The 17,176-nt window shown below is 48.3% G+C and overlaps 2 protein-coding genes across 2 annotated transcripts in view; one reads left to right on the top strand and one right to left on the bottom strand.

Moving 5' to 3' along the window:
* Positions 1-406: 406 nt before the first annotated feature.
* On the bottom strand, positions 407-16,229 carry IL17RB (interleukin 17 receptor B). Its single transcript, XM_061197480.1, is given in 14 exon segments — positions 407-1,955; positions 3,168-3,231; positions 3,233-3,266; positions 4,763-4,817; positions 4,820-4,865; positions 5,889-5,967; positions 6,709-6,847; positions 8,324-8,371; positions 10,219-10,345; positions 10,754-10,881; positions 12,363-12,408; positions 12,731-12,816; positions 13,581-13,605; positions 15,728-16,229. Coding segments are annotated over 14 exon segments (1,812 nt in total). The 5' UTR covers positions 16,106-16,229; the 3' UTR covers positions 407-1,398.
* CHDH (choline dehydrogenase) overlaps positions 15,907-17,176 on the top strand; it is a 68,332-nt gene continuing 67,062 nt past the window's right edge. Inside the window, exon 1 of the mRNA XM_061196997.1 lies at positions 15,907-16,246. The gene's annotated coding sequence lies outside the window, so the exon portion shown is untranslated. The remainder of the gene's footprint in view (positions 16,247-17,176) is intronic.

Genomic DNA, 17,176 nt, shown 5'->3' with positions numbered 1-17,176 from the left:
GGACACTCTATGCTTCCTTATTTTTGGTCTTTATCTGTAAGACATGTATTAGAAGGAGTGGCATGGTCCTTTAAGGATAATCTACAAGAACATTTTAACAGTCATCCACCTGAAACTGACCCACATTCTAGAGCAGATGCAGTCTTGCACTGTGCGAAAGAGACAAGCTTTCCTAGAAAAATATGGGTGCTAATATAAACAACCTTTTGGTGACCTCTGCATTAAGAAAAAGATGCTTTGAGAAAAGTAAAAAGTTCGAAGACTTAAAACGCCACACACCTCTACATTCTGTAATTCTATGGTAGATTCTGTTTTTTATTTAAGTAAACCAGTGCAATAATTCATTTGTAAAAAGATTAATTACTTCAAGAGGGCTAACTTCAACATAGGAATTATTTTTGTTTTGAACATGGAAAGTTATGTAATAACCATAAAACTGAATTCTGACAGTGACTTCTAATAGGTAACTTTGGGCAAAAGTAGACATCAGCTCTGCAAGTGATGTATTTTGTTGTTGATGTTAAAAGTCACCTGTACAAGAGTCAGATAGGACATGAATCTAGTTCTGAGAGGGAGGGTCCTATGCAAATACCAAGTATACAAGTGGTTCCACATAGAGTAGGTCATCTGGTCAGCAAAGACAGGTTCAGCCTGTTATTCCCTATTTTTGTTATCTTAGAAATAAGGACTTGTGTGTGTAATAGGTTTTTCACCGAAGAAGTTACTGAGTGAATTAGTGAGGACTCTTAGGTTTGGCATTCATTAATTAAACTTAGAAAGTTATAGAACTAAACAATTCTACCTACTCTGCAGAGCATGGATTATTCAAGACTGGATATTCGGCTGGGAGATGCTTTATCTTTGATTATCTGAATGGTTATAGTTTTATAAGTGTTCTTGATTTTTAGGTGTGAAGTTGACTTAGCTTTACAGTTATAAATTCAGTTTCTGTTCTTTAATGCCACAGTAGTTAGTAAATTTGTAACAATTTTATTAGCATAAAAACTTTTAATTACTAGACTAAGGTGTATGTATTCAGTTGTGAATCCTCCCTTACTTCCTTTTGCTAAAGCAGGTATACATATGGTTGACCCTTGAACAACACAAGTTTGGGCAGATTCACTTATATGTAGATTTTTTCAATAAATACATACTACAGGTCTGCAGTTGGTTGAATCCACAGATGCAGAACCACAGATACAGATGGTGGACTATAAAGTTATACATGAATTTTCGACTGCACAGGGGTCAGCACCCCTACCCCCTGGGTTGTTCAAGGTTCAACTGTAATCCTCCCTACACGTAGCCTGTACGGTAGACTTCAGAATCATCACAGATGCTTTCCTCCTGTAATTGGAGCAGTAGGAAGGCTTTAAGGTCTCCTGCTTCGTGGCTGGGCTACAGGGAGGAGCAGCTGTAGTGGCAGGTGTGCACCCTTCTCCCCATCGACACACGTTTGGCGTGGAGAAGCTCTGTGCAGAAAGCCGTAGCATCCTTCATGAGGCGGTATGTGGGGCAGACACTGAGCACAGTGTCGTTGTCTTTGGTATCATCCTCTCTGAAACAGACCACCACGTATTTGTGCAGATGAGTCTGGCTTCTCAGGTCGCTGCAGAAGAGGTTAAAGGCGAGGGGGAACAGGTCTTGGGAGTTCTCACAGGGGCTGCCCCCCCTCTTGCCACAGGTACCATCACACGTGGTGTTATCATTGGAAGGAAGGAAAATGACCTTATCCGTGGCTTTCTTCTGAGTGGTAAGCCACTGCACGGGACCCATCTCGGCTATTTTCTTTTTCTGACATTTTTCAAGGATGACTTCACTTCTGCAGTGGTTTTGAAGAAATTCAGTGAAGTAACAAACTGTGTGATGGAAACATATTTCAGATGGGTAAACCACAAGAACCTTAATGGGGGGCAGTAGTGTGGTAGTAGAGAAGGAAGTCTTCTTGATCCTTTCTGTGGGGGAGAAAAGCATTTGTCATCTGTGGATAGCAAATAACAGGCTTTCACTCTAGTCTAAACCACCGCTGATGAATGATCCCTTGCTAGGGCACATCAGCTGAGCACCAGGGATGTTATTACTGCCAGAGAGGAAAATACCCTTGATGTTCCTTTTGTACACATCACCTGAAACACACCAATGCTTAAACCTTAAAGATGCTTAAAAGATGTATTTTCTAAGTCCCTATCACTGAATTAGTCCTCTTGATTAAGCCCGTAGCTTTTCAAATAAATTCATAGAAACTGTTCAGGTTTAAGATACTCTGTTTCAGGTGGATGGTTGTAAATGTAGTAGTTTTAGTGCCATCTGTGAACAAGGACAGCTGACCTCTCTGCCCTTCACATCACGTTTTGAGTTGGGTCAACTCAGTAGTTGTTCCATCTTCTACCTACAGGTGGTAGAGTTTCTTTACAGTTCCATAAGGTTAAGTGGTACCCCCATTTCAGCTGGAACTCAACTGGAATTCTGTCCTATACGTGCTAAAGAATGGAAACTAGGTATGAAACTACTGTAACGAATACAAGTCAAACAATATCCATTAATATAGTAAGTATTCTTAAGGTCAAAGTTCGACGTGGCTTGCTTACCTAAGAACATGGGATTAATCTTGTTCTGTATACAACATCACAAACAACTCAAAGACTACATTTATATTTCCTTGTCTGTGTGTGGAGGGGAGGAGAAGCAGAGGTTTTCAGTGGGCCTCCCTCTAGCTGTGTATCTATATAAATACTCTGATTTCTTATTCAAGTCTTCGGTGTTTTAGAGGTGGCAAGATCCTTGGAGTATATGAATCCAAGTGAGCGTTGTTCTTATGCTTTGGAAGAATTATTTTTCAAAAGTAGCAACTAGCATAGAGTACCTATCACAGGTAAAATGTAATTTGTTATCAGCTATCTTTGGCCCATTACATTCGTTGTAGATGCCTCGATGGTAAAAAGAAAACAGGTGATAGCAGATCTGGAGTCCCAATCCCTGCTTTACCTTAGCAGGTGTGGTCCAGTCATTATATTAGTCTTTAGGAGAGCTCTGAGGCATTAAATAAATGTCTGACTCTTGTGTAATGCCAAAATGTGATTGCCTTTGGAGGAATCTCCTTTAAAAAAAAAAAATCAGTGTTATTTCCTCATCTGCGTTTCTTTAAAGAACTGAATTATAACCCTTACAATGCCTCCAGGTCAGATAGATCCCAACTGCCAGCACCCACGTGGCCACCAGCAGAGCCAGCCGAGAGGAGGAGAGGCAGCCATCCACCCAACACACTTCTGCCTGGAGAAAACAAAGCTTATTCATCTTCAGCAGAACAGAACCAAATTTTTCTCTTATTTGGAAACTAAAACTTTTACTCAGTGCTTTGTGGAAGTTTTGGTCCCTTTAAAGCCAAGGGTCAGTAGACCTCCAGGGGGTCTGCAGATCAGTGTGTTTTTCCATAGTGTCCAGGTGTTTCATTAGATTCTCAAAAGGGAGAGGGGGCCAGGAGGTTAGGAACAGTCCTCTAAAATCATTTTGGCCTCTTACTCCACATTTTCACTGTGGTAACCAGAGTTTACGTTCATTTTTTTGTTCTTTGCTGAATTAATGTTATTCTGGGTGCAATTACTTAATACATAATATGGATAGATGGCATTTTTAAAGGCTGTTTTGTCAGACTGACAGATGTGGGGGGTCATGCCACCTGGTTACGGGAATGTTGAGGATCAGTTAAGCTCCAGCGTGTGGAAGTGCTCAGGAATACATAGGCACTGTGCCTACACAGCAGTCAGGATTGTTAGGACAGTGGGTTTCTAAGACCAGCACCTTTTAACTTTTTTTTTTTAATTAATTAATTCATTTATTTATTTTTGGCTGCGTTGGGTCTTCATTGCTGCGCGCGGGCTTTCTCTAGTTGCAGCGCGTGGGGCTACTCTTCGTTGCAGTGTGCAGGCTTCTCATTGCGGTGGCTTCTCTTGTTGCGGAGCACGGGCTCTAGGCGCGCGGGCTTCAGTAGTTGCAGTGCGTGGGCTCAGTAGTTGTGGCTCGCGGGCTCTAGAGTGCAGGCTCAGTAGTTGTGGTGCATAGGCTTAGTTGCTCCGCGGCTTGTGGGATCTTCCCAGACCAGGGCTCGAACCCATGTCTCATGCACTGGCAGGCGGATTCTTAACCACTGAGCCACCAGGGAAGCCCCCTTTTAACTTTTGACCCCACCCCTGGGCTAGTTCTGGAAGCATTTTATTTGTCAACCTGCAATGAAGGTACTAACATTGCTAAATCCAGAGAGACATTCTCCAGAACCAGCTGCTCTCAGGCACCAATGATGTGTGCCTCTTGGTGCCACTATTCCTAATTTGTTATCCAGATGTCTGTGTGGCCACAATGAATTACAGTAACAGCCAGGCCTGGGCCACTGAGACGGATAAGAAAGTCAAAAAGCAGTGAAATGCATGTTCCCTCATATACTCAGTCCCTTTACAGCCCTGACGTTTTTCAGGAGATCCTTGCGGCACTCTGAATATCAATTTTGCACCGTTGATTTTTTTCCCTTCTTGTGTATATCCTGCTTGGTCACGGATCTTGATCTCATAAATGAAGCCTCATTCTTAACTCAGTTTGCAGCTCTCGGGCACAGCACCGCCGTCTTTCCCTGTACCCTGTTCAGCACCTGCAGGCAGGGACCCTCCCTCACGCTCCCCGACCCCCAGCCTGTTACATATTGAATGGGGGTGGGGCTGGGGGCCTTCATGTCCTCAGCCTCTTTGATACTCCCATAGAAAGGGCTGGACACTTACTGTGATCCCGAGGGAAGGGGACACCCGTTTGTGGGCAAAGCCCCACAGTTCTCTGTGTCGGATGCAGTCGTTGCCACAGGTATGGAAATACAGAGTCAGCTAAGAGAAATGAGGGGATCAGCCTTATTTGTACTTTCACCAGAACTTCTCTTCCCTTTTTTTCTGGCTTCAACCCCTCTCTAGCATTGTAATAGGACATTTTTTTTCCCTTGGTCATACTTCTGTCACAAAGCCCTAAAATCCAGACTAGTCACTCAAGACCAAACCTTCTAAGACTCCTGAGCTGTGAACCTAAACTTTGTACATGTTGCTAAGATGTTAATTTCTTTATCTAAAAGGGTTAGGTCACATCCTTATACATATACAAATATGTCCTCCAAAAAACAGAGCAGTGGGACTCCTCTTGACCTAAGCCAGCGCTTTACGACATGTAAGTCCCTTGGGACTAGGAGAGTCTGGTTCCCTGGAAAAGGGGTGCAGTCCTAACGTGCTGATGGGTATCTGCTCCGCCGGGCGTGTCTGAGCGCTGCCTGTATGTCCTGGGAATGAAGAACAAAAAGGCCCTTATGTCTTGGGTGTAGCTGTGTCCCACCGGGACCCTCCATGGCCCCACAGCATACACTCAGTGTGGAAAGAGCTGTGAGAGCACCTGCTAGCCCAACTTCCTGTTCTCCAGCAGAGTAAACTCAGTCCCCAAGGGGACAGATTGCCCTTCAAAGTTCATATGCTGATTGGGAACCCAAGCCTGCTGATTTCAAATCCTTTGTTACTTCATTTTGCAGTGAAAATGGAGGCTTGGGATAATAAAATGGCTCAGAATTCCTCTGTGTTTCTGTGACAGAAAATAGGAATAAAAGCACCTTGGAAAGTCAACAGCCACTCACAAAAGCAGAAGGGACCGTGATGATAAGGTCAGCTTCCTGACCTCACAGCTGTGAAGATGGAGGCCGGGATTCCCCATCAACCTCACATAATGGCGAGACTGCTGGCAGAAGCGAGCTGGGGAGAGAACTCATCTGCTCCAACTAGAAAAACTCCTCAAAGGCAACGAGTGGCGATGCAGTGGGTCTTCAGTGCCCCTCCCCTCTCCTCCCCTCCCCAGAGCATCTCGTTCAGCTTTACCTGGACCACAGCACCTTAACTTTCCTCAGTCACTTGAACCACCACAGAAGTTCGAGTTAGTTCCTTCTGGTGCAGGTGAGTGAGACAAAAATCAAGAATTAGGAGCCAGGGACTTCCCTGGTGGCACAGTGGTTAAGAATCCGCCTGCCAATGCAGGGGACATGGGTTCGAGCCCTGGTGCGGGAAGATCCCACATGCTGCGGAGCAGCTAAGCCCATGTGCCACAACTACTGAGCCTGTGCTCTAGAGCCCGTGAGCCACAACTACTGAGCCCACGTGCCACAACTACTGAAGCCCTCATGCCTAGAGCCCATGCTCTGCAACAAGAGAAGCCACTGCATTGAGAAGCCCGCGCACCACAACAAAGAGTAGCCCCGCTCGCCGCAACTAGAGAAAGCCCACAGGCAGCAACGAAGACCCCAATGCAGCCAAAAATAAATACATTTAAAAAAAAAAAAAAAAAGGTATTAGGAGCCATACGAATGATTAGATCAAAGACTGCCAATGAAGACACCGCTCTTCCCAAACTGACTTTGAACTCATTAGACTGTGAGTCAGGATTCACTCCATACTTCTGAGACCTCTACCTTTGGTTGGTTTTAGAGTCACAGGGATGTTTCCAGGGATGCTCCCAGGGACTTGTTTTCCTTTGTCTGAATTAATCACAGTAGCCCAGCATATTTGTACAGCAGACAGTTCTGTCCGTGCTCTCTCAAAAGAGAGCCTGTCCAGGGAATCTGCATTCTTCGACAAGAGAAGGAGAGCTGGAGGTTGAGGACGGGGGTGGTGTTGAGGAAATGAAGGGGAAAAAAGTACCTCCAACACATAAGAAGTCCCAATTACAGTGGTATTTTGGATGAGAGCCATATATCTGTTTCCAAGGGGACTGGTTGTAAAGTTCACTTCTATCATGGTCTCATTCTTCTTACAAGCAGTGATGTTTGGATCCCACAGACTTCCTGTGAGTTGAGGGAGAATCACAAGGCTGGAGTTGCAAACTCAGCCCTCATTTAAGCCCCCATAAGGGCTTGACAAAAACAGATGTACGTTCTGAGGTACACGTCCAAGAGATACTTATTCAACTACACAGTGTGCCTTTTATTTATCATCTCAAAGTAACCTGCTGCCCAAGAAAGTTTAGTGACCCCACGTCACTGCTTTGCTGAAAACAGCTTCCCTGGGCTGAGGGTGGTGAGAGGCACAGGCTGGGTTCTACTCCTCCCTTCTATTCTCAACATCCATTTTGAGTGAAGGGCTGGGGTCAGGATTTCCTCCTTTCCAGGATGGGGAGCAGGAGCCACAGGTTAGGAGACATGTCTCAGTTTATAGAGCGAGGGAATTCAGCTAGAACTAGAACACTCTGGGTTCCAGGAACTCCATCCATCAGACTACTCTGCTCCAGCTTTACTGGATGCCAAGAAATAAGGAAATATCTCATGCTTAGAAGATACCCGGACAGGTCTACTCTGTGAGAAAAAGCTGGTGGTTTCATTCATGTGGCTTGCAAATCAGCACTCGGTTAATTTCCAGGACCATGATATAGAATACTGTGTATTATTTTCCCCACTCAGGAGGCCATTTCAAGTCCCAGCTCAGAACTGTCTTTAGGAGTTGGGTTCTAGGACTGATTCGAGGCCCTCAGACCCCCTCACATCCCAGTGTCCTCCAACACTCCAGATCTCTCCTGGTGGGAGGCGAGAAAGGAGGCACAGTGCTCCAAGTCTGCCTTCCAGCAAGGAGACGCGTGCATTCAGTCTGCTGGGGTTCATAGGGATGCCTGTGGCGTGGGGGTGCCTAAGAGGCAGGGACTGATCCCCCCAAAACCACTAGCCTCATTAGCACCCTAAGACTGTATTACCCGGAAATGCACAGAAATCCTTGTAAAACCTTTGGAAGTTGGACAGTTGGGACTGATTATCCTGAATGGGCTTATTTAAAAATGCGAAGGGTGGGGGCAGGTTCTAACAGTCTGGCCTGTAGGATGTGGACCCCCGTGAGGTCACAGGTTGAGAGCCTGCTTCTAGTCACTACTTTAGCTAACGCTCCCACCTTGAATGTTTGCACATCCAAGCAGAAGGTGTGCAGGGTTCCCGTGACCACAGTTCAGTGGTAGTGGTGTCTGAGCAGGTGGAGGACTTACAGATTCCCATCCAGGCAGGAAGGGCCTTTGGTTTGGGCTAAAATGTTACTTTAACCAAGGGAGCAGGGTGTTTTTTTTCTGTGACTTGCTCACCATATAAACCTACTAAGAGTCTGTCCATCCCTGGGTTCAGTGGGCACGGCGCTGGCCGGGATCAGCCTTCACAGTCTGAGCAATTGGGATACATAACAGCCCCACTCTAGGCCTCAGTTCCTTCATCTTAAAAAGCTTGAGCTGCGCTGACTCACGGTATGAATTTCTTCTAATAACAAAAGCAAATGCTGTATTTACTTACCTGCCTCGATGCACTTTTTTTGGTATTTCATTATGTGGTCCAGGCAGCCTGGAAATTTGAATGAAAGTTTTTACATTTTAGAAAAAGGTATCTCTGCTCCACCCCCTTGCCAACAAGTGTGCACACACATATGCTTACCACACCTGTAATGAATTGCCAGAACATTTCACATACGAGGTCAGATAGCAGATATAAATGAGATGCTAACATTATACTGTTAAACAGAAGGTTATCTATTCATGAAGTGATAACCAGAGTCTAATTTAAATACAGCCTTTATCAAAACTATCTGTGATCCCCAAGAGAAGACTTAGAAACCAACCATTATTCAAAAATGAGGTTTGGTAATATGTGTAGATACTGCCCCTTCCAGGAGGTGGAGCTTAATCCCACCCTATACCCCCCACCCCAGGATGGGGTAGACTTAGTGATTTGTTTCCAAAAACTAAATTTGGGAAAGGGAAAAATACTAGATTACACAGAGAAGCCTGGCAGACACCACTTAACCAGTGACAAAGGTGAGCACCACCTGTGACGTCCTGTGCGTGTCACCCACCGCTGATAGAGTGTCATGAGAAGAGTGCTTCACCTCTGCGGAATTCTCACCAAACACACCTATATCCCCAGTCTAATCATGAGACAAACACCAGACAAACCCAGATTGGGTTTGCAGGATGCATGGCCATCACTCCTCAAGACTGTCATGGTCGTGAAACACAGGGAAAGACTAAGAAACTGTCACAGATCAGATGAGACGAAGGAGACACGGGGGACTAAATGCCACTGGGACAGAAAGAGGACATTAATGGAAAAGCAGGTGAAATCCAATAAAGTCTGGAGTTTTGTTCATAGAAATGTACCAGTGTTGGACTCTTAGTTTTGACAAATAGACCACGGTAATGTAGGATGTTAACGATAAGGGAAACTGGGTGAGAAGAATATGGGAACTCTTCGTACTAGCTTTGCAACTTTTCTATAAATCTAAAATTATTCCAAAATATAATTTAAAAAATGAGATTTAGTCTCATCAAGAAAGCTGGGCACTACTGTGTAGTAAATGATGTGATGCCAAGAATACACTGGACCACGACCAAGGAACAATGACAGATTGGCAATTGCCCCATTTGGCTTCGATGCTACACCTGGGACAGGGACAGGCATGGGATACAGAACAGGTGACCCAGCCGAGTGGGGGTGACATGGGAGCTGCTGGGGCCGGGCACCATGCTGGACCCTCCTCACCCATGATCCCGTCTCATCCTCACCCCAACCCCGTGTGTGATACTGCAGGTGTGACACCAGAGAGCTGATTGTGTGTCATAGAGCAAGGGAAAGAACCCAGCACTCAACTCAGTGCCACCTGCCTCTTCACCGCAGCTCAGGGGACAAACCTACTGGAGTCTGTACATCCTCAGAGACCAGCTGCACGCTGTCAGACTACACAGCCTGCCAGGAAGCTGAGGCTGGAACAAGCGTTTTGCATCATCAACAAAGAATGGCTAAAGTGCATCAGTCCAGAAGGACCAGAGTTTGACCGTCAGCTTCACTTCTGCATGTGTAACCAGGGCAAGTTACTTAAGCTCTCAGTTTCTTTATCTGTAAAACGGGGCTGTCCCAACCTCGGGGTTGTTGACGGCTTAAGTGAGATGATGCGTGTCAAGTGCTCAATCAGTGCCTGACACACAGGAATGGGCTTTCTCCTCCATTTCACCTGACTTAATCCTCTCCTTGTGAGTGAGGTGTGGTTACCGTCATGTCCATATTACACACGAGGAAGCCGAGACTTAGCAAGGCCAAACGCCTTGTCCAGGGTACCCGGCCTCTCTGTACCAAACCACACACCAAAACAGGTGTCCCAGCAAGACAGAGAGTAAGAGAAGAGTGAGGAAGTGTACCTGGTGAGGTGAAGTTCACAGCCAGGGAGGGGCCGTCTTCATTCATATTTGCATTGGGGATGTTATGGGCCCCAACGAAATAGACTGTGTTCAGCTCTACAGGAAAGCCAATGTAGGAAAACGTCCACTGCAAGGCAAAGCGGGAAGCCCTGAATTTCCAAGTTCTTCTCATTTATAATTTCGTTCCTTAACCTACTGCTGAAACTCACGTCTCTAGTCAATGTCTGCTAAGGAAATGGACCCTACACGGTTTGCCAGTGTAACTCACAGAATCAGAGAAGTGTAAAATTCTAGAGCCAGGATGTAATTTAAGTTCAGCTTCCCTCACTTTGCTGATGGGGAAACTGAGGCCCAGGGATGCTGACTTGCCCAAGGCACACCGCAGAGAAATGGCCCCAAATGGGATTTGAACCCAGGCATCCTGCTTCAGGCTCCAGGCTGTAGCTCTCAGCAGCCTGTATGTGAGCACAACATCCACACCCCCAACAAAGGACCTGGATTAGTGACTATTAGCCAAGTGTCTCCAAGTGCTTACTTTGCCACCAGAGGGTCTGGTCTGAGTCTGGAAGGCCTCAGTGTAATTGCACCTGACGCAGCTGAAGGACTGGAAGTGGCTTTTGCCCGTCACGCAGATCTTGGTGGCTTTCAACAAGCGGATGCTGCCTGCCAAGGTGGGCAAGAGGGCAGTTGTGTATTTAGTGCTAAATCTGTGGATGACTTGACGCTAGACAGCCTACCTGCCTCATCGCACTTCACATTCACTGTAGCCCTCAAAGGTAGGCACGATGATTGTCTCCAGTTTACAGATGGGGTAAGTGAGGCTTAGGGAATTTCAGGGAGCTTCGCTGTGGCTTACAAAGTTCATCAGCGGAAGAATATGGATTCAAATTCCAAAGCCTTTCCTCCTCATAGGTGAGCCTGAATTTCACAGATGCCTGCAAAGAGGAGTCTAACTGCACTATTTTGGGTCTCTTTTAAGAGGAACAGGCCTGCTGTATAGAACACCACAAAGGCCTTTCACAGTGTCCTCAGCAGCCATGCCTGTTCTGTCCGCACCTTTACGCATGCTGATCCTTCTCCCTGGGATGCCCTTTCCTCCTATTCTCTGCCTCTCCAAGTCTTACTCCTTCAAGGCCCAACTCACGCACCACCGCCTATAACAACAGCTAACATACATGAGCCTGCTCTGTGCCAGGGATGAAGCCAAATGCCTTATTGCAACATCTAATTTAATGTGGTCTCACCAGGGCCCTCTCCTGCTCCTCTCTCCCCAACCCCCTTCGGAGTACAGGTCCCTCCAGGGTTCCCCTGATGGAGTCTGTGCCTGTGTCTGCCTCCCCTTGGCCCTCTGGGAATCCGACTGGCACTCCCAGATTATTGACCGGATGGAATTTAGCTGAATTTAGTGGGTGGAACCTACACACATGGCCTTTAGGTCCCCAGGATTGGTTCATCCAAAGAACTCACAAGGTGCCTCAGAGAAATGCCAGGACTTCCACAATGCCCTTTGGGAGGTGGAAAAGTTATCTACCCGAGAGAATGTTTTCCTACACCTCGGGGGTCATCTCTGGCCTTACCCAATTTTCTTCCATGAAGGACAGCATAACATACAGAAAAGTACACCAGCGTGCCATTTGATGAGTTTTCACACTCATGCAGCCAGTACTTAAGGAACACCCCAGGAGTGCCCCTCAGGCCTCCTTTCAGTCATTCCCCACCTGAGAGTAGCCACTATCCTGACTTCTAACTGCTTACAGTAGTTTTGCCTGTTTTGCACTTTTTGTTAATGGAATCATCTGGTGGGTAGGACTGCAGGCCTGCGTGCAGATGTGAAGGTATGAACTCCTGAATCTGGCTTCTTTTGTTTGTGAGATTCATCCACACTGTGTGTAGTTACAGATCATTTATGCTCATTGCTATACTGGATTCCGTTTCGTGATTCTAATTCTACTGTCAGGCATTTGAGGCATTTTTTGGCTGTTATGAATACTGCTACTATGAACATTCTAGTCTGTGGCTTTGGTGCGTGCATGTACGTATTCTGTTGGATGTGTGCCTGGGAGGGGAAGTAATGGGTTGTAGAGTCTGCCCTTTTCTGCTTTAGCAGACATGTCAGGCCTTATCTTTGATTGATGCAAACTTACCATCTGCCCGGAGTATCCAGCTTATGTTCATCAAAATTGAATAGTCCTCCAGCACAACACCGCTTTTTTTTTTTTTTTTTTAAAGTATTTATTTATTTATTTATGGCTGTGTTGGGTCTTCGTTTCTGTGTGAGGGCTTTCTCTAGTTGTGGCAAGCGGGGGCCACTCTTCATCGCGGTGCGCGGGCCTCTCACTATCGCGGCCCCTCTTGTTGCGGAGCGCAGGCTCCAGACGCGCAGGCTCAGTAATTGTGGCTCACGGGCCCAGCTGCTCCGCGGCACGTGGGATCTTCCCAGACCAGGGCTCGAACCCGTGTCCCCTGCATTGGCAGGCAGATTCTCAACCACTGCGCCACCAGGGAAGCGCACAACACTGCTTTTAATAGGCTCCACTCGGAGATCCCTCAAGTCTCCTGGGGTCAGGGTGTGTTGGACCATCCATTCTGGAGATGGTCCTGGGAGAAGGCGAGACTGCCCATGACACCCCCCCTCCCCAGCCCAATCCAATGCCACCTGCTCTACGTGACCCACCCTGACCACCCCTCACTCACAATTCGTCTCTTCTTCCAGCTAAGGCAGGCCAGACATTTCTCAGTGCTGGTTGATGTGCAGCCGAGGTGATGCTCAACCTCCTGGCCCCAACCTACAGAGCATGTGTAACCACTCCGGGTCCCTTCATACGTATGTGTGTATCTAATATATTTGACATGTTTATTAGGATCAGTCCTGCCTTCCCCACACCTGATCCTGGACTCCAGCCAGCTGGCCCCCATGACTCTCCCGTCCTACCTCCCAGTCTCTGCTGGTACCATCTCCCCTCCAGCTCACCCTGTGCATCCACATTTCTTGGGCAGAAGCCCACCCAGTCTTCAAATGCTACAATCTCCCACACTCCTTCTTCTCTAAAACATTTGCATCCTGTTCCCAACTGTAAGTGACGTCCCTCCCGTGGCACTTGATCTCCCTCCAAGGAGTGGCAGGCTTCCCTTTTCACCTTGCATGGCGATTCCCACCCTTCCTGTGCCTCTGACTTGCCAGGAGTCCAGCCCACCCGAAACCCTGGGAGCTCTGCCTTGAGCAGATAGAGGCTTCACCCACATCAGCTAACGAAGCAATGGTTCACCCTGTGCCTGGTCTCTCATGACCTACTGCCAGGATTCGGGTCCCCTAAAGGTCCAACTGTGCTTTTGATGTAAAGCCCTGTTTCTAGTGCACCTACCAGGTTCAGAGCCACACTGAATCGTCTGCAAGAGAGAAAGAAACCGAGTGCCATGTTGAATACCGTCAAACCACAAGCTTTCATTTGCCAATTAGGCAAAACACCATCTTCTTCCTTAAATGCATATACAAGGGATGAATGCTGAGCTGGTTCCACTTCACAGTTTGCGGGAGACTACGTGGCCCCATGGTAGGCTATGATGGGCCATAGATTAACCACTAGTACACTTGACCCTCAAGCCTGGCCATCACCTCCCTTAAAGACCAGAGGTGGGTTTACCCCTCTCTGCATCTCAGCCGTCTCTGCTACAAGCAGGGGATGACTCTGGACCACCATGAAGGTCCCTTCACACGCTAATGTTTAACTGCAGGCTTTCAGGACAGTCTAGAATATTTCTTGAGTTTTCCCAGGTTAAGGACTGGCTGTGCCAAGAAGATAAGCAGAAGAGTGCAGTCCATGGTGCCTTTCCCAGGTGCTTTAAAAAATTCTTCTTCTAATATAAAAGGACTCACCTGAGATATTTACAAAATCATAACGCAACTGTGATTTCATCATGTTATCTTTTAAAAAGAACTTTTAGGGCTTCCCTGGTGGCACAGTGGTTAAGAATCTACCTGCCAATGCAGGGGACACAGGTTCGAGCCCTGGTCCGGGAAGATCCCACATGCTGCGGAACAACTAAGCCCGCGTGCCACAACTACTGAGCCTGCGCTCCAGAGCCCGTGAGCCACAACTACTGAGCCCGTGTGCCACAACTACTGAAGCCCATGCTCCGCAACGAAGAGTAGCCCCCGGTCGCTGCAACCAGAGAAAAGCCCGAGCTAGCAACGAAGACCCAGTGCAGCCAAAAATAAAATCAATAAAATATATAAAATTTATTTAAAAAAAAATAATAAAGAGAACTTTTAAAAAAATAAATAATACCATCAGTGTCTAAGAAAGGCCAGTATTAAATCCTTTGGAGTTAACTGCTCATGTCTTTTTATAGGAAAAAATAATTAGTACTTTGGCTTTGTAATAAAATACTGGACCTAAAAGGCAGCTGCAAGTACCAGTGACATGACACAGCGTGGTTAAGTCCACCAGCTCTGGAATCTGATCCCTCACGGCCTCAACGTTTCTAAACACCTTGTATGACAGAAGGCAAGACTTTTGATAGTTTGAGTAATCTGAGTTGGGTGAAATTGTCAGTCACTCATCTTTGTCTTTTTAAAGCTGAACTCCAACGGATATCATCAGGCAGCTTTTTAAACAAATGAGCCACCATACTGGGAGCTACGTTCTTGTCGAAGGGCTGGTGAGACAAATTTTAGGAAGAAGCAAAGCAACAGCTCTAAACTTTACAGAGTTCAAGCTGTTGGCCTAACAGCAGCTACTGCAAAGGCAATGAATTCTTCCTCTAGTGGAAAAGGCCAGGGAGTGAGGGGATGGGCTCCGAACTGAGACAGAGGACAAGGAGAGTAGCTGAAGACATAAGGGCAGGGAATGGGGTTTGTCTTTCCATCACCAAGTAACACCATGCTTTCATGCTATGTGCTATGCTAAAAGGGCAGCAACATAGCTTCAAATGCTATTTTGCAGATGAGCTTTTCTTTAATGACCCAGAAGATTCCCTCAGTCCTTCAAGGCACAGGGGACGAAAAGAAACCTGCAGTAGAGTTCAGGAGCTTAGCTCTGAGGACAAGGGCCCCAGTACAGCGAAATTAACAGGGCAAAAAAGGCCAGTGGAATGGAGAAGCAGCTCTTGTGCCCCCAAATAGGGCAGACCTCAAGACCCCAGGCAATAACAATAGTGAACACCTACTATGTGCCAGGCTCTTTGCTGCTGCCTTGCAGGCCCTATAGCTGTCCTTCACTAGATCCTGGTAAGTTAGGTATGACCCTTCCTTACACAGATGAGGACAAGAGGCTCCGTGAGTATAAATGGCTGAATCAAGAGCACGTGGTGGCACGTGAACCCAGGTTTGTCTGATTCCCTTGCTCCTGACTCAAGCAGCCCGACGCCCGGTGCCCCAGAGCATGCACAGCTTCCCCTTCAGACGGCCCTCCGCGAACGCCTTGGAGAAGCATGAGCTGACGGGTGGGACGAATTTGGGTCCGGGCTCGAGGGACGGGAAAGCGAGAGAGGGGCGCGGACGAGGGCTTACCGGCTCCGGAGGCATGGCACCGCAGCACAGCGCGGCCAGGCTCAGCAGTACGAGCGACATCGCGGGGCCACCGCCCGCCACCGTTCGTGGTCCCGGCAAGCCTTCGGCCGCGCTGTTATCCCGGCGCCCGGGGCCACACCTCCGGGCTCCGCCTCCCCCAGCACCGCCCAGGTAGGGGCGGCCCCCTGGCGCCCTTCCTGGGTAGGGAAAGAAGTGCCCCGGCCTGCAGGGGCGGCGAGGGATGCCTGGGTCCGAGCGTCTCTCGAGCAGCCGCGCACGCGCCGGCTCAGCGAACCCGTGCGTGCAGTGAGCCAGGTGCACTAGTGCACGCGCGCCCCGCTCGCCCGAGCCCGGCGGGCCCGCCTGGCGTCCTGTCATCTCCCGGAGCAGGTCGGTCCGAGAGGCCCGCGGTGCCCCTCCTGGCCGCCCGGAGCGCGCGGAGCGCCGGCGCCGCCAGTTAAAGTGTAGCGGGGCCGGGCCGCCGCCGACCGTCCCTGCACTCGGGCCGAGCTGCCCACGGTGAGTAGCGGGGACGCGCTAGACCCCGGGTCCACCCGCCCCGAACGGCCCCGGCCGCAGCCCGGAGCCCCAGCGGCCTCAGGCCGAGAGGTCGGGTGAGTCCGGAGGACCCCGGCTGGACGCCGAGGCTGGGGCTCCACTTGACGCTACGGCTGAGCCCCGGGAAACAAAAACGGTGGGACGGGGACAGCAAAGCCTCATTGAGTTTTTCGCGGGAGCTAGTTCCTCGCAGGAACTAAGTTATATGTAATTCGTGTAATAGAAACCCTCCATTTCCCCGGGTGTTCTGGTCAACGTATGTTTTCGCAAAATGAGGCCTGACACTAACACTTCGGTCTCCGGAGGCGGAAGCCTTCACCCTTTGGGTTTGGAGGCGGGTTTTCGAGTTTCACTGAGCTCAGGATTTATGAGCAGCGTTAAATGCAAATTTTGGGCCCGCCTTTCAGAGAGCCAACCCAGCCCCTCAGGTCCAGCAGGGTCCGGAATCTGCATTTAACTTGACATTGCTGGTAATTCTGCGCAGGTGGACCAGGACCATCCTGTGAGGCACAGTGGTTTGGGGGAAGGTTAATAAAAATCAGCTGGGCCAACAGCAGATCAAAGTGCTTGGAACTTTGCTGCTTCAGCTGCCTGGGTTTGCAAAGGACAAGGTGGGGGTGACCAACTCAAGGTCCCTTAAACTTGTAGGCCAAGTTAGGTCCATTCTTTACATGAGACCAAGGCCTAAGGAGGGATGGAATTGTCAGCTGGTGCGAGGTTGACTTAGTCAAGCAGCTCTTTTGCTGAGGTCCTGTGCACCAGGCCTGGCCCACCTGCCTGATCCAGATTTGGGCCAGCAAGGAGCGGGCCCAGCTAGAGCTGGGGGCTATGGCATGCACACATGTAGGTTTCAGGTGACGCTTCCAGAGGATTGGTCTGGATTCTAACCAA

Source organism: Eubalaena glacialis, chromosome 7 (genome assembly GCF_028564815.1).
Source record: "Eubalaena glacialis isolate mEubGla1 chromosome 7, mEubGla1.1.hap2.+ XY, whole genome shotgun sequence".
NCBI lineage: Eukaryota > Metazoa > Chordata > Mammalia > Artiodactyla > Balaenidae > Eubalaena > Eubalaena glacialis.
This window is presented reverse-complemented; position numbering and strand designations above follow the sequence as displayed.